The following is a 17,827-nucleotide window of genomic DNA, read 5'->3' on the forward strand; positions in this document are numbered from 1 at the left end:
AAACACGATCAGAAAATGAACCTGCTGATAGTGCCCATGCAGAGGGACTCTGCTGCTGTCCCTCTGTGCTGTCCCAGAGTTTCTGGCTTATTTCTACTCTTCCAACACACTGCGCCACAGCGGCTGGTGCAGGTTTACTCACCGGCACCGTATGTCGTGGCCAACATGATGGAGGAGACCCACGCAACCTCGCTATAGGATGTGCCAAAGAAATCCTGGATTTCTTTGAAGAAGATGGCTATGCCTTTGGGGAAGGCGTATGCGAAGCCGATAGAAACGAAAGCGCCGAAGACCACCACCCAGCCCCAGCCACCGTCCGGCGGGCCAGGGGCTCGCCTCACGTTAGCAGGGGATGGCATAGCTCCTTGGGAAGCCTGAAACACAAGGTGCAAAGGTGGAGAGTCAGTCCTAGGGGTGCTGCTCCTCCAGGGCCCTAGTCTATTCTATGTAACTGGTATCTTCACGTTAAATGGGAAAACAGAATGGCAGGAATGGGGTGTGATGTTAGAAATAAGTAACCAGTTTGAAGATGCTATGCTGCCGCTTCACATCTTTAATGTGACTCACAGAATCACAGAATCAGCTAGGTTGGAAAGGACCTTTAAGATCATTAAGTCCAACCTTTACCGCAGGACTGCCAAGGCCACCACTAAACCATGTCACTAAGGACCTCATCTACATGGTTTTTGAACACTCCCAGGGATCGTGATTGCCTGTTCCAAAACCTGACCACTCTTTTGGTGAAGAAGTTTTTCCTAATATCCAGTTTAAACCTACCCTGGCACAGCTTGAGGCCATTATCTCTTGTCCTATCACTTGGGAGACAAAGCGAATATACCAGTTATATGGAATAGAGCCTCCTGCATCTGTACCGGGGATGGTGGGAGAGTGGGATGGTCCCAAACGTGCCTGGTGGAAGTGAATTAGAACCGGTGCACCACCCCACCCATGTGTGTGTGTCCCCCCAACCAAGACAGGCTGGGCTGCGGCCCCGGACACGCATGGACCCCTAACCCCAACGCGGGAGCACCCACCTGCGGAGCACAGCACGGACACGGAGCTCCCGCGGCCGCCGGGACAGGTTGGAATGGGACGGGGCGGGCAGGACGGGGCGGGGGAGCCGCCCGCACCGCCCCACACGGGACCAGCCCGCCCCGGCTCGCAAGGACGCATCCCGGCCCTCCGCCGGGTTCTACACGCCTTCCTGCTTGTCCCTTTCCCCCTTGTTTCTCCTCGCACCCCCAAACCGAGGGGCTCGGGAGGCAGCAGCAACTCCCAGCCACCCCGGGGGCTTAATTAATTAAATGGGAAGTAATTTCTTTCCCCCACCGTATTCCCACCAGCACCCCAGCTCCTTTCTCTTTACAAAGTCTGTGGTTGCTCTCCTGCGCCCGTGCCACCACACCACTGCAGACTCACCGTCATCCACCCGCTGGTTATGTTCACCCATTCCCCGTATATTCCAGGTTTTAGGTTGAAGTCTGTTTCGGGAAGCAGTAGCAATGTTTGCCCTTGCTGGAAAGTCACAGTTTCGCTGCCAGACATGCATCTTACTCAACCTCGCCTCCCCCTAGCTTAAGTAACAGCCCCCGGGTCTGGGAGGAACTCAGCCTTATGCCTTCCCAGCCCCAGTTTTGGGGAAATTCATGTGGAGCCACCAGGTGAGTGTCAGTGCCCTGTCACCTTCCACAAGAGACTTTCTTCCCTCTATGTGTAGCCATGAAGTCTGGGGTATGATCTGGGCAGATTTTACAGATCAGTTTGGCAAAATGCGTTTTTGCCTGCAAATAATCATGCTGCCTGCATTGCAAACACAGCAGTTTCTTTCCAGTCCCGCTGAGCAGAGCTGCCCTTTTCTCCTTGCCTTCTCTGCACGTTAAGGCTCAGACTGACTCTTCCCTAATCTCCTATAAAGCTGTATTCAGCCTTTTTTTTTCTTGCCAAATGCCCTACATGAGGCAATGCTGACAGGGGCAGTGGGATCCCTCTCCTGCTCTGTCCAAGATGAAGGTCCTCTGCGTGGGGATGCAGAGAGCCTTTCCCAGGCAGTCTGGGAAGAGCAAATCTCTGCTCATGAGGGTCTCTAAGGTTTGGCTGCTATCTCGTCTCACACCTTTCTGGGCCTGTACACAGCTCTTCCCTCCCCAGGGAATGGGGAGATGAAGCTTGCTGCTCCTGGCTGGCATTTCTTCTCTAATTTTGAATTAATAACATCATTTTAACAGCATTACCACTTTTGGTTCAGGTACAAATATGTCAATCTGTGTTGAAACAAGGAGCTCTGCTCCCCCCTATTTCCATCCTCCCTCCAACGCTCTGAAAGCAGACACTACATTAGTGTAAATCCTATTTTTTTACATACATAATTAAGCAATAATGAAGAGGGATGGGGAAAAAAATCACTGCCTTGCTCAGTAGTTTTCCTGGCACAGTCAACCTAGAGCTTTAAAGATACACTCACAACACGTCTGTAGGATGTTTTATTACTACTATTTCTTTCTTCCTATAAAACTGAGTAAACTTAAAATGACCAGAAAGCCTTTACTCTCAGGTGCAGGGTCTCCAGGATGACCTGGAGAGTTTTGTTTTCATGCATCCCAGACCCACTTTATGGACCATGAGGATACCTGCTTTTACTACATTGCCTCTGCAGTGTAGTCTCGCACACACAAAGGAGCAGGGTGTAGTGGTGGGCAGTCTGCCATCACAGGAGACAATTAAAGTCTCTCCAGCATGAAAGCCCTGCCTGCAGCTGAACAACGGGGTGGCCCTGGGGACAGGGCTGTTTTCCTCTATTTTCCTACAGAGAGACGAGGGTTTGGATTAATGGAGTTTTTCCTCATAAACAGGAATAAAGTTTGTTTCAGCAGCTGGTTTCTGTCCAAAACAATAACAGCTCAGATCAAATCTACATAAACACACCTGGGACTGAACTTGCGCACATCCTCAGCTGCAGTGTGGAAGGTGTGGAGGACAGATGGAAACACTCAGGAGCAGAGGGATGGAGCAGCAGGTACAACTCCAGCCATGACTTCAGTTGGAAGATGGGACTTTCCTTCTGACACTAAATTTGGTCTCATGTTAAAGCATGTCCCCTGCAGCAAACCCTGCTATGACACCTTCTGGGTAAATGTGCTCTCAGACTGGTGGCAAACTCAAAACTGGAGCAGGAAACCAGCTGCAGCAGGAGATATTGGGGGCAAATGATTTCTAAAGATGTCTAAAACCGATTACTGTTTGCCCTCATGTTGCTACGCTGAAGAGATGCTCACATGCAAATCACAGCAGCCTGAGAGCAGAGGGTGGGTCTGACAGCAGAAACCCTGGGCTCACTAGGTCAAAAAGGACTAAGTAGCAATGTGGGGAGGCTTGGGCTCATCTCACAGTAGCTGCCTATGCGAGTGCTCCCCCTCCACTTGGGGAGCACAGGCTCCCCCAGGGCTGGGCTCTGCTCACCCATGTGCAGGCAGCAGACGCTTCCTGGAGGGCAGGGTTTTAATTTGCTGGCAAGCAGCAACAAAATTGATTAAAATTGCAAAATACCTTTTCCAAATGACTCACTCCCCTATCGCAGTGCTCCATGTAAATAAGTGACTGCTATTGTGGAGTATTCCCAGCGCTCCACTACAGAGCTGTTGAAAGAAGAGGGACAGAGTGGGAGGAGGGGCCAGGAGCAAGGCAGAATACAAAACTCTTCCTCTCCCCAAAAGGGCTCATTTTCCAAGCCTTTTCATAGAATCCTTCCTTCCCATAGAATCACAGAATTCTGTAATTCTATGAAAAGGGCCTATTTCCCCAACTTTGCAAAGCTTTCCGTGACATTTCCTATAGATATTTTAAGTCATGATTCTTAAATCAAATGAACCAACATCCTTCATTATTGAAGCCTAAGGTTCAACGAACAGTGTTTAAAACCCTAGAATGGTTTGGGTTGGAAGGGACCTTAAAGCTCAATCAGTTCCAACCACCTGCCATGGGCAGGGACACCTTCCACTAGAGCAGGTTGCTCTTGAACACTCCTTGAACACTGCCAGGGATGGGGCAGCCACAGCTTCTCTGGGCAGCCTGTGCCAGCGCCTCAGCACCCTCACAGGGAAGAATATAAGGTCACAAAAAACAATTACAAGTGTTGACAACTTGAGTGCTTTTTATTTTCCTGGGAAAGAGAAAGGAAAGGAATGGGCTCACATGAGAATGGAAAGCATTTCTATTTATTCTCAGTGCACCACTTTGGTATTTGGAAAGAATTTTGTTCAAAGCCTTTACGCAAGGCATTTTATTACAGCCAAAGGTAGGAGCTACAACTCTATAACCCCGACAGTGTTTTTCCTTCATTGAGTCTTTGAAAGTCAATTAAAGGCTTTAGAGATTTCTTCCATGTTAAATAAATAAATCCATACCTAGCTCTGCTGCATGAAAACAGCATCTGATAAATGAGCACCTAAAGAGGTAACTCTGTGCTTCTTTAAAGGGCCTTTGACCCTCACTTCCATGGCACATCTGCATTTCTCAAAACTCTTCCATTGTCCTTTTCCATTTGCCCATAAATTGCATCAGCAGTGAAACCCAATCCATAACCACAGTTAAAATAGAGCTTCTGAATTAATGAATGAGATTATAAGCAGCAATTGTCCACAAAACCAAAGGGCTGAATGCTGTGGCCTAGGATGCAATGCCGTTACTTTCCTCAGTGCAATCTCTTTTAGGAGACAGATATCCCAGTCCTCTGAAAATAGGACATATTTATGTTCCTAATAATATTCTTAACTTTTTCCAAGGGATCAATTCATACTAATGTAGATTATTACCTGGAAAAAGGCTTCAATTCAGCAAAACTCTTGGCTCTGGACCCCAACCAGATGCAATCACAAAACACAAGCCTGGGGACAGATCAATAGTTCCCCCCCTAGTAAGCACAGAATTACCCTCATACCTGTGCATTCTCCTCACCACTGAATGTAACCAGGCTGATACAACACATTCCTCAGCATTTAGCCACAAGACGTCCAGCATTCAGGGATTTACCACTAATATTTTCATGCTTGAGGTTTTAATTAAAGGGAACCTCACTCTGCTTGGCAGCTCTTGGAGCCCTGAGCAGCGGGAAGGATGCGGGCAGCACCATCGGTGCGATGAGGTACCTACACATGCCCCAAATGGGGCATGTGTGTCAAGCATCATCCACCTGCATCCCTTTACATCCCTATGGCTATTTCGGGGGCAACTTTAATTTCCATGCAGCCTCTTTGCCACTATGTGAGATGCTCTGCTGTGGGCAGAGCCACCAGCCCCATGTGTCCCTGGCACCATGTTGGTGCTGGCATGGCTCAGAACCACCGAGGGTGCTGGCAGAGCCTCGTGGCTCTGCGTTCCACTGAGTAATGTTTTACAAGAGGGTCAAGGAGAGGTCAAAACAGAAAGTTATGAAATGTCCAGCTTGCTTTTTGCTAAACCCCAGTATTAATAGCACAGAGGCCAGGCAGAGGGATTCATACAACACAAAATAATCTCTCCAGAGCCAGCAAACCTCTCAGATGGCTCCAGCCCTGCATCCACACCACCAAACCAACCAGGTGCATGAAGCATCACTGCTGGATGTGCTGCTTTCCTGGAGGTGATAAAATAAACTGAGCAGTAACATCACTTCTGCTGGTTTTCCCCTGTTGCAGGAGTTTAATCAGCAGCCCAAACCAAAACATTTCTGTTAGCAAAGAGATGGCTACAATTAATCTAAATCTAATAACTAGAACGCTTTCACTGGGGAATTAAAACAAATTATTCCTTTGCTATTGCATCTTCATCTCATTTACATTTTAATCCCAGTAGGATCTTCCTCTCTTATATTTGGAAAATGACTGCATAGAAAGGGAAAAACAACATGGTTGAAGTACTCGAAGGTGCATCCAGAATTCAGCTATTAACTTTTATGGCAGAAGTCTGGCTACACCAAGCCCAATATGGTTGAAAATTAAGACAAATACTGTGGTTTGTTCCAAACGCAGCTGAATGCAGAGCCTGGTGGCATTTCAGCCTGTGCACACAAACACAGGCAAACAAAAGGTTGGGGCATAAGGTTGTGTTGAAGGTGTAATTACACATTAGCCAGAGCAAAGCAGGGCGCTCTTTCATTTGTACCTAAAGGAAAGGGGACTCTACTGGAGAACACTGTGTGCAGAGGGAAACCTCTGCCTTCCCACCCCCTGGTTCTCCACTCCCAGGCTCAAGCCTTGTTTTCCTTGCTGTGAGGTTTTATTGCAGGATAACGGGCTCATACCTTTTCACTCAAGGTAAATATGTAGTGAATGAAGGCGCTTTTGTTGTTGTCAAAGTAACATCAGTACTATATCCCATCTTATTGCAATTTGCCTTACCCCTTTGCCTGCTTGTTCTTATTTTGAAGTAAAAGCACACAAAAAATAACTAACTTACATTTCTGCCCTGTCAACAATGGGAAGTCCTGGTAAACACAAACCGTGTCTCACATGTACCACCCTGCAGATCCCCATCCTGTCACAGGGTAGCTGATCCCACCAAGGATACCTGGTTATATACCAGCAACAGAGACAGCAGCTTCCTCCATCCCAGAGGATCTTCTGCTACTTTCAGCCAACTCAGAGTCACTGCATAATCCCAGTTTTACCTCAAATAATTCTTTTCATGTGAACCTTTGCATCCCTTCACTTAGGAAGATGTGAAGTGATAGTAATGTACTAGAAAGGCAGCAACCACATACATAGTCTAACAGAGGAAGAGATGAGCTCATGCATCATGCGGTGTGGATAGCTGTGTGTAACATCACTCAAGGCTGATCAGCCCTCTGTGCCCTTAACACAGGGTGATGCAACACACAAAATTACTGTAGGTAAACCCAGACAGGCTCCTGTGCCTCCTTCTTCTGTATTGCTTTGCCCTTCTGGCTGACCATTGTCTAGCAGATCAAGCGCGATGCTTTAGTATTAACTTTCAAGGTCTTACATAGATTGTTCTTTAGGAGCTTGTTGAACTATTGACACTGTACATCCGTGTTACCCCACAAGATCAAAAAGAAGAGACTTTTGGTCCAAGTGTAGTATTTGCTCAGGCTTGCTGTAATCCTGGGTTTACAGACTGACCTTCCCAAGAGCCCCCTAAGTGCCACAGAAATGACTCCTCATAAGACAAGCTTCAAAGATGCACCTATTATCTAGGTCATGTTTATAGGGCACTCCATCACTTAACATTCCTGGAGACCTTTGTGAAACCAAGTGTTTACAGACACAGAATTCATTTCTAAAATCTCATCTGGTTCTCAGCCCCCCTTTCCTAAACGCCACGCTTGGGGCTGAAATTTGCCAGGCTCCTACTGCTCTAGATCAGCAGATCAAACACTGCATCTGAAAGGTGAAATCCTGGCACTACTGAAGGTGATAGCAAGGTGCTTGCTGACTTCAGACCAGCCAGAGTTTCATCCAGAAATGATACTCAATGTTTGTTGAAGCTTTTGGTTTTAATTAGTCTAGTGCAAAGAAACACATGCTGTCCCAAACGACTACTCATGTAGTTAGCTGTAGCATTTCTGAATATCATAATGCTAAAGTTGGGGTTTGAAGGTATAATTCTCCTCAAAGGGATCCATCCCTTGCATGCCCTCAGCCACTCTGAGCACGCTTTGCTGGTGCTTCCCTCCTCCCTCAAATACAGCATGCAGCTTCCCTGGATGCTACAGAATTGCTTTAGACTTATGCTGGTGTAGCTGAAAGGAAGATCAAACTGAGTATTCAATTACTTATGCACTCAAAAGATATTTATTCCCCGAGATGAAACTCCTGTATCTGTTACTGCCAGTCCCTCTTCTATTACTATTTGCATGCTGCTGCTTTCAGATCTATGGAGATGTCAACACTATTTACTGGAAACAAAAAGTGAAAGATAGGAACACGACAGGGAAATGTTTAGAATCATTAATTGTTTGCACAGAGGACGCAACTGATCTTCCTTAATTCTAGAAGAGTCTGTAATTGTTACACAGGGATTCTTCCCAAGACTTTTTTTATTGTCTCCAAGATCTATTTGTTTCATATTTTGGGATTTTTGTTTCTTTTTTTAAAACCAGATACCACAGTGAGTAAAAACTGAGGTGAACAGCAACTACCAGGCCACAGGACAGACCCCAGAGAGGAAAGGGGCTCTTGCAGCAATATACACGTGTTTGTGGAACACCAAGGAAGGAGGGACAGGACCCCCCTGCCAGCACTGAATTCTTAGCCCAAGGTCTATGTAAAGGTAAAAGCAATGCTGAAAACAAAGTCATCTTGCTTCACAGCATCTTGTATTTTCCTCCTTATGCTGACACCCTCCTGTTGTTACATGGAGTTACCTGGGAGTCAGGCACTGTAGTTTTAATGATAGCTCTGCAGCAATAAGACTTCATGAAGGTCCGTATTTAAAGATAAGAAATTCAATGAAGAAAACCATAGGTTTTATTCTGTAATGGCTTCTGCCCCTATCAAGATCACTGACAGCAGTTCCTTTTGCTGTACTCTCCCCTGTATCTTCATCAGGTGTTGAGAGCCCTAGCTCAGGGAATGCGGAAAATGAAAAGCCAGAAATCTCAACCAGTCAACTCGACATCTCTAGTGTTCAGTGCTGAGTTTCAGACATCCAATTTTCAGAGAACTCTGAAGAGCCACCCTGAGGAAATGAGAAATGAGCCCTCTGACAGCCCCCACAGCCTGAACCTGTCCTCAGTCTCTCACCCAGACTCTGTTAGCCCTTCTCAGTGCATGAAACCACCAGAGCCAAACAGCAGCCAGAGGATACGCATTCACTGTTTCAAGGGGAAATAGGTGATCAATAGAGCAGCTGATTTAATAACCCTGGAACTGAACCTTTCTGTCCATCTGCAGTGGACATGATAGCCCAAAGAACTCAACAAAGCCTCCTCGCTGCCCGACCAATCAACTCCAGCCAGATGCGAAAAGGCTCTTTCTGCAAGCAGGGAAGCAACCCATCCCTCACACTTCTCTGGTCACGTACATCCCAAACCCCACGCATGCCAGTCATCCCTGGTGGATTAGTGACACTGGTACCAGCCTGCTGGGAATAGACTGAGACCCATCCAGTCTCCCTTGACAAGAGCTGGATTCGAATCAGTAAACAAAAATCACTTGCTCCTGTGCCAGCTTTCCAAGGCATGCAGTCATCTTGGGAACTCCATGCTCAATAACACAAGGCATGAGCTGTCAAAGGAGTAGAGACACAGGTTGTCCACAGAGCCACAGACATTGCCTGCAGCACCGACAGAGCAATGTGTTTCACTGTCCTGCGTGCCAGGTGAAATTTTCTCCTTTCAACTTAATCCATCCATATTGGACGACAAAATGGCTCTTTTCTGCATTGCCATGTAAAACCAGTTCCTAAAGTACATGAGATGAGTTGCATGACTTCTGTACACAGGGTGCACCCTTTGTGTCTGTGGTGTGTGACCCAAGAAGCCTCCAAACTGCACTGTGAGGGGATAATGGGAGGATCCCTCCATCTACGACTTTGTTGTAATAGTCTTTCCCAAAGTGTGTGTCCATGACCTCATTTGAGGAAGAATACAGGTTTGGGTAGATGTGATTTGGTGCGGCTGCTCTTGTTTTCTCTAAGTGTTAATCCTTTTACCTTTCACCCTTGCAAAACAAGCTAAAACGATCTAAGAGCCAGCTAAGATCCCAGAAATAACCCCCAGCAACTGCACCTCACAAGCATCATGACCTAAAAGCAACACAGTCCTCTACTAACCATTAACAGCAAGATACACACCAGCTTCTCAGATCAAAGTGGCAGACTGATACCTGGCATCAGTATCTGAGGGAAACATCCCTCAAAATATCCACTTGATGATTTAATTATCATCACTGCTTGGAGGACAAGCAGTACCTTCCAACAACCTTTGCGCAACAGTGACTTTTGCAGCCAAGGTACAAATACCCAGTGAACCTTTAAACTTCAAGCAACTGGTGGACACATTTGTTCTTTCAGAAAGATTCAGCAGAAAAAAGTCTACAACATCATCCCTTCATAAATTATTTGCAGCAAAATTTTAGCAACAGAATTAGGGAAAAACATACTTCTATCCTATCTCAAGATTTACACGCATGTTCATCAAAGCTTTGGCTTCGAGTATCCAGCATCATGAATGCAAGTAACACATTTTTTGTTTCAAACAGAGAGCCAAGAGTAGGAACAGAACTAAAGACAGTACTAAATATGCTGAAATAACTGTCCAAGACTCAAATAATCCTACCATGGCCTCTCCCCACACATAGCAAGATTTCTGATGAAATAACAAGAATTGATGGCATCATATATGTTGTCAATAAAATACTCAACAGTAGTGGTTCTCTTGGTTTTGCCAATGTACATCATCAGAAAACAGAAAGCTAAACTTGCAGTTAGAGCTTTCCAAGAACTTCCTCAAAGAAATATATTGTCCCCTACCCATTCTGCATAGAGTTCCAACCCCCTCTTTTCCAAAGAAGAATACGGTCTTGTTTCACTTACCTCCTCCATAGGTGGTAGCACACATGATGGATGTTATCCAGGCAATCTGGCTGTAGGAGATGCTGTAAACAGCCTGGAGTTCTTTGAAGTAGATTGTGAAAGCTTTAGGAAAGGTATATGCGAACCCAACTGAGATGGAGGCTCCGAACACCACTGCCCATCCCCAGCCACCGTCAGGGGGTACATAGCCCAGGTCCGAGGGGACTGGAGGAGACATGGTCAATCCAGATTTCAAAGCAAAAACCACTTCCCAATGTCCTGTAGGGCAAAGGATACATGTGCATTACAGAACATGCATATCGTGTAATCAGGCATCATTTTAAAGCATAGTGAAATAATTTAGAGGTACAGAGGATCACCCACTCTTGAAGCCTTGACCTTTTGCTGGCTATTAGCAGTTTTCTTGTTCAATTCTAACACAACCAAAATCACCTTTCCCTCTCCAATAACCCTTCCACCAGTATTTTAAGTACACACCCTCAAAGTTCTCCCACAGCTTCCACGTCCAAGGACAGACCTCATTCACAACCAAAGTTAATGCCTCAGCTTTCTCTTCTGTCCAACGTCCAGCCGGCAGCTCAGTGTCTCACCAAGGAGTTGGCTTCTGGAGGTTGCTCCTGTCACAGTCCCCCCCCCAGAGAACCACATGATGCAGTTGTAGTGGTTTTAGGGTAAACGCTTCCTTATGTATTTTTCAGATGTGGGTGGAAAACCTTATGATTTCAGGTTATCCCTGCTTAAAAGAATAATTCCCATTACATGAACAGCAGAATGGCCCCGCAGCGTGTCCAGCTCTCCTGCTCTGCAGGGGGACAAGGCCTTCTTGGTTGCTTGCCTCCCTCAAGCCAACAAGCAAACTGCAAGCAACTGCTTGCAAAGCAGCTGAAGTTTGTTTCTACTTAGGGGCAGCAATTCCACTTGTGCCTGGCGCCTGCCAGGTTAGCAGATTATGCTCACGAGCAAAACAGATGAAAGAGGGCATTCACTCAGTTGCATTCTTCCCATTTTCTCTGGCCATTAAAATGAGGGTAAAAGGAAAAGAAGCACCTCTCAGGAGTTAATCCATAAGCCTCCTGTCAAGGTCAAGGCATTAAACCAGAAAGGAAGAGGTACCACAGCAAAGAGCACCAGGTAGGTGCGCCTGCATCTTTGTGGATAAAAGGTGATTTATTACGTTCATTTACTGCAAACTCAGAAGCAAGTGAAGCTGATAGGAGAGGGCATCATCAGAGCTAATGGGAAGGAGCAGGCACAGGTATCAGCTGGACACATTTTGCTGAACCACAGAGGCAATAGTCAGCTAGCTGGGGAGAGAGGGACCTTTGCTTATCTTGCAAAAAAAAAAAAAAAAAGAGGAGAAAAACCCCAGCACCTTAGGAAAAGCACAGTGTCATTTGCATCTGTTTGAAAGTCCATTGCCTCTCGAGAGATGTAGTTTGGAATCAAACTCTTAAGTAGGAGGACACTAATGGAACCATATATAAGAAAGAATATTATTTTAAGCTGGTGATGTGCTTATAGATATACTCCTGAATTCATGCTTTCTTTCATCTGCTTTTACAGCTGTTGCTCCTAGGGCTTCCTGGCAAATGCACACGTAAGAACTAGAACTACTCAACTTTTAACATACAGGAAAAACCCTATGGCCCCAAACCCCTGTCCAAAGCAGATGAGCAAACCCCAATTGTCCTTGAGAAAACATTAGTCCAAAAAGCTACTATTTAATAAATCCAGTCTTTCAGAACTCTAATTTCTACCTGGATAAAATCCAGGGTGGTAAGTTGCTGGGTTTTCTAAGATTTCATTGCTATATCAAGAGAAGGCCAACTAAGAAGTCTTTTACCACAGCAAAATAATAAATAATAACGAAAATGTCCTGTTACACGATGAGGGATGCTATGTTACAATTTCAGCAGCAAAACTGATGGCACTTGCAAAGTTTCTCCTGTTCTGATATTAAGTAATAAAATAGCCTGATAGAAATTCATGGAACATTATTTTTCCATTACTGGCATTCAGAATATATGGAACAAGTTATTCTGGTGCAGAATCTATCATCCCTCATCATCTAAGTTTTTCCATGGTAAAAAGTAATTGTCTTTTAGAATTATATTAACTATTCTTTGTTACCATAGGTGGGATTTTGAAAGGAAACCCAAATTAAAGAGTAATAGTGGTGATGTTGGAATGACTGTCCATTGACAAGCTGTTTAAGAGCTTTTATTACTTATCATATTTGCATTTCATTGCACTGTTTCTTTCATTTATGCTTATTCTACCCAATTTAAGCCACTCAAATATTAGACAATACCAAGCTCCCAAAAACATCGACATATCCTACTGCTTTTGAAATTAGCCAAAGTAAAATTGATTAAGGGGTGAGCATTGTGAGGACACATTCCCTTATTTAACATTATGTTCGGTATTCACAGTCTACCAAAGTTTAGGATATGCAAAAATTCACAGGCACCTCAAATTCACATCTTTTTTGGCAGTCCCTTAAAAAGGTGGAGCCTGAACTTTCAATATATTTTCAGGGATTAACCAGAAAGGTTATTTTTTTTATTACCACCGATTCATTCCTCTTGTAAAACCGTGACTAATTGCGCACCACCTTTAAAAGCCTCACACAACGAATATATTTGTTCACTGAATCTCATTTTCTGTTTAATGGGAGATTTATTGAGAAGACATTAGCATAAAATCAGATTACGGTATCATCTTCCTTGTCCAGCCTTGCTATAGCAAGGCAAATTCTTACATAATACAGAAAACCAAAGAGAGGAACTGAAGATAGATGAAAACGTAGTGTACACTAGGCAATAAAAATCATATAAGCTGACTTTTACTTCCCTGACTGTAAAACAAGTCTTCCAGAGGCTGGCTTGGAGGAACTGAACTTTAGCGACTATTTTAAGAGTTTAATAGCCTGAGCAATAAACAGACAGTAATGGGACACATTGACATTCTCCCCCCATTTCTCCTGTGGTAACCCCCATGGTTTGTGGGGACAGCAGTACTAAGGAGGGCACAGGACCATCCTCTCATGGGACATTACCCCTTTCCATTACCACCCTCTTAGCCATGTCTTCGTCACCTTAAAGTGGCAAAGCATTCATCTTCCTCGCCAGCCCTCATCTTCTACAGGTTTGTTCTTAATTTCCATGTGGCATCGCAGCAGCTCCTTCTCTAATATCCACTTCAAAGAAAAGTTTTGCATTTTGATTTTCCTTTTTAATAACTGTTCTCTAAACTGTTTGACGTCCTCCTGGAAGCCCTTGTTTTCTTATATCAATGCCCACTTACCTTCAGGGCCACGTTTGTGTTTTTCATCAATATTGTTCAGGCCCTGCTACACCACTGAAATAAAATTACAGACCTATAATTTTCCAGGTCTTATTTAAATGAATGGAGGCATTACACTTCTTTTGTTGTTCTCCAGTTGCATTGTGCGTGGAATTTCATTTGCCAGCTCTTTGAGATGACCCCATCTCACCCCATCCTTGATAGCTTCTCTTTACCCAGAAAGCACTGAAACCTCCACCTCTTAGATCACCTTTTACTGGAGCAGAGGAAAATCATGAGAAAATTGCCTTCGTATAGACATGGTCTAACTCAAATTCACTGGTAGGTTCTTTCCTTTTACTTCTATTTCCTTTTTTCTGAAGTTATACATGTTTGGGCTTCCCATTTCTCCATCCACCATTCCCTATAGGCTTCCTGCCTTATTCCTCTTACTTTTTTAGACCTACTTATTCATTGATCACATCTAGATACTCATTATCCACTATTTTTTCCTCCTGTTTAGGAAACTGGCTAAGGCTACTATCTTCAATATAAAGAAATTCCAGGTCTCTTGCACAATCAAGGCCCTTACATCTCAATCCTGCTGCTATTACCATCTTCTTTCCTTAATTTATTGAACTTTTTTCTTTTGGAACCAACACATACAATCACAGTCCTCCACTCTGTAATCAAATCAATTGGGAACTACTCTTAGACTACACAATTACGTTCTACATTTGTTTTATTTGGTTGGGTGGGTTTTTTTGTTGTTAAATGACAGCACCATGACAAATCAAACCGAAGTCTAAAGCAGCTTCACCTGTTAGTACCAGGACTCCCTGGTACCAGGTTTCCCTCAACCCAAGCAAGCCACTGCACACCACACATACAAACTCACTGACCGCCGTTCAGTGGGACGCTCTCTCTTCGGCAGAGGTGGGTACCACTGGGACTCCTCTCCCCGTGGCTCTCTGGTTTCTGGCTCCCCTGGCAGTGACCTGCTCAGCTTTTAAAGCCATCTGCTGAACTCTTCCCCCACCCCAGATGCAGCAGAGATCAAAGGTTGATATCAGAGGCTGTATCCTCAGATACAAGACCTTGCTGTAACTTGCAACGCCCTCTGCCACCCTACCCCTTAAGATATATTGAAGGCAACTACACCCCACATTAACATTCCAGGAACAGAGATGGCCATTTGCCCACCAGAGACAATATGAGTGCCAGCTCCCCGTTTGCAGCGCTCAGAGTGCTGGCATCTCTGAGATCTTAGTTGATATTTATAAATTATTTGTCAGATATCCCTTCTCCTTCCTCCCTCTCTTCCCTGTACATATTAACTTATTCTTTCTTCACATTTCTGCGGGCTCTGCTCCCATTCTACTCCAGGAGAATTTGCATGCAGAGATCCCCTATCTTTGCCTATCCTGCTGTAGGAATTTTAACCTTCTGCCTGAAATTCCCTTCATGACCTAAAATCCTACATCAGACTTATTTTGATCACTCAAAAACAAAGGAAGGGATTCACAGGCCACGTCAACACTTATCAAGGGGTAAATTTCAGCCAGGAGCAAGGGGAGGGGTGTATGCAAAGTTCCTGAATTTCTTGCCTGTAACCAAGCAGTTGACTTGGACAAGCAAGTGAGCAACATCCACAATGTGAGTCCATGCTTTGCAGAGGTTTAATATAACCCAATTTCAGTAGGAATGTTTCCACAAGACTTACATTGCAAATCCCCATTTGGGGGATTTAAAACATTCCCCTGGCGTGTTTATAATCCACACGTTGCAACGCACTACTTAAGCACAAGAAAAAACAGGAATCGAGCTGACTGTAGGCGCGCCAGGGTAATGTTCTCATCCAATCTAATACAAAACTCAGCAGAAAGGTAAATAACACAGAGAAAAATGATTTATCCAAGCTAACTTTGCAAGTCAGCGTTTACCATAACTCACGTTTCCTTGTAGCCACGTGCAGTCATCCATGCTGTTTTGTATTGCTCCAACGCAAATACCCTCCTTGCAAGGACACAACAAATGCTTAAACCCATGCACCAGCTCACAGTTTACACTAACAAGAAAGGCTGCTACCAGCACTATCACTGCCAGCTCAGATGTTCTTCTCACAAACACAGAACATACAACACACTCCTCAAATTTAAAAGGATTTTCTACCAGCCAATACTAACAGCATGCTAAAAAGTCTCCAAGTGTCAAAAGACAGCAAGATAGATTCTTGGGAGAAATCCATTGAGGGCTATTAAATACAGAGATGCCACCTCTGGCATTACAGGTTGCAAACTGCTGGAGGCTGGGGAGTATTGACAGCCAGCTCCGTTCTTGTCTCCCCAGATATCCACCATTAATTCACTGTCAGGGAGAGAATACCAATTGAACACACCTTGGTCTGATTGATCTTATGGTCCAGCCCTCTTTACCTCACTGGTCATGGCTTCTACAAGCTATTCTTTCTAAAAGCATTTTACAGCCAGAAACGTTACGAGCGTATCCAGTGTTTTCTGTCTTCTGAAAGGAATAAATCAGTTATAGGTGCTATGAGAATTCATTACCGATTGTTCGAGATGCCTGTGGTCCTCTGTGCTGCCCCACTGGAGGTCATCAGAAGCTGCCTATTGATGAGGTTGCAATCACGCCAGACCTAGGGTTCACAGGAGTCGTTTCTTTCAACACTATACCTTTAGGAACAATGTTATTGTGAAAACTTGATGGCATTGCAAAAGGTGAAATCCCTTTTAGAATTCAGTAGTTTCTGCACTGCTGGTCTTCTAAAAATGTGCTTTCCCCTTTGCTCGCAGACACTCTGTGTTCCCTGGGCTCTGAGACATTTTAGACATTTCGGTACTTTACCAAACCAAAACATGAATTTGCCTTTGTTAAATTATGTTGTCCCTCCTTCCACCTCTGCATTCATAGCAATTGCCTTAATTATAAAAGCTTTCTGCTGATGATTATAGGGCTGTGGCCATTTGTATGCACTTTAGACGCAATAGCAATTCAAACGATTGAGGCTGCTTTTCAAAATCACTTTGGAATACCTTGGAAAATCACCTCCATCAGTGGTTGAGATGAAAAAAAGCAGCAGAAACTCTCCTTTACTATTCCATTGACCTACGAAAAATTGAAATTTGAAGGACTAATCAGATGGCTCTTTCTTTTTAATACTTGCTCTCCATATACTAGTTTTGATGTAAAATGTGGTACATCTTTCATTTCTTTTAAGAAAAAACAAAATGCAAATTTGAGAGTAAATACAGTTTAAGCACTTCACTTACTGGCTGTGAAAGAAGGTTAATTTGATATTCACCCAATAGTCTTGCCCCTGAACTTTTCAGAACGATTGAAGAAATCTGTTACTGAAGGAATACGAACAGAATCAAACTGGAAGGGTATAAAGCAATTCAAAACGTATCTGCAGGTATTTATCTGCAGCTGGTGTATCACATACCATCTTGACACCAAAATAATAAATCTCATGAAATTTAGAATTGAGTTTGCAAATAATCAAAAGCTATCTATATATCATTAAAAAAGAGAATCAAAAGTTGGCACGAACCCAGCATACAGTTCACACATCTTCCAGTCGCACTGGATGTTGCCAGCTTTCTGCAACAGTAAGAGCTGCAGAACAGAGGTCACGTGCAGGTCTAAGGAGACACGAGAACACAGAGAGCATTCCTTAAAGTGGACTTATTTGGTACTTTTCTGGTTGATGTTTTACAGGTGTGTTATCATTGCTAGTACTCAGTGACACTTGAAGATCTAAATAAGCACATACTGTCTTTTAAGAGGTCAGACTCCACACTTTAAAGACGGTAACTGATGCCGTCAGGGCACAGCCTCCTGCCCCGTTAACCTGTTATGGTTGTGGGGCCAGGCTATGTCCTGGCCCAAAGCTGCAGAAAGCAGTAGGACTAGGAGAACCTGAGACTCACGTCTACAGAATTGCATGCAGCAATGGTCCTTCCCCACTGGGAAGGTCTCACCATCACTCAGGTAC

At 44.4% G+C, this 17,827-nt stretch overlaps 1 protein-coding gene across 2 annotated transcripts in view; it reads right to left on the reverse strand.

The window, feature by feature from the left end:
* The window catches only part of LOC115614201 (monocarboxylate transporter 2-like), a 37,986-nt gene extending 24,376 nt beyond the window's left edge, over nucleotides 1–13,610 (reverse strand). The window contains exons 1-2 of one of the 2 annotated variants that reach the window (XM_030500696.1): nucleotides 11,005–13,610; nucleotides 10,528–10,785 (exon numbers count right to left, since the gene is read on the reverse strand). In XM_030500696.1, the coding sequence (XP_030356556.1) occupies nucleotides 10,528–10,744 (217 nt within the window). In that variant the 5' untranslated portion in view covers nucleotides 10,745–10,785; nucleotides 11,005–13,610. Of the gene's footprint in view, nucleotides 1–142; nucleotides 428–10,527; nucleotides 10,786–11,004 lie in introns of those variants that run through there. The other variant, XM_030500697.2, reaches the window with a different exon arrangement.
* Between the last annotated feature and the right edge of the window lie 4,217 nt (nucleotides 13,611–17,827).

The sequence above is a fragment of the Strigops habroptila genome, chromosome 11, assembly GCF_004027225.2.
Source record: "Strigops habroptila isolate Jane chromosome 11, bStrHab1.2.pri, whole genome shotgun sequence".
Taxonomy (NCBI): Eukaryota; Metazoa; Chordata; class Aves; order Psittaciformes; family Psittacidae; genus Strigops; species Strigops habroptila.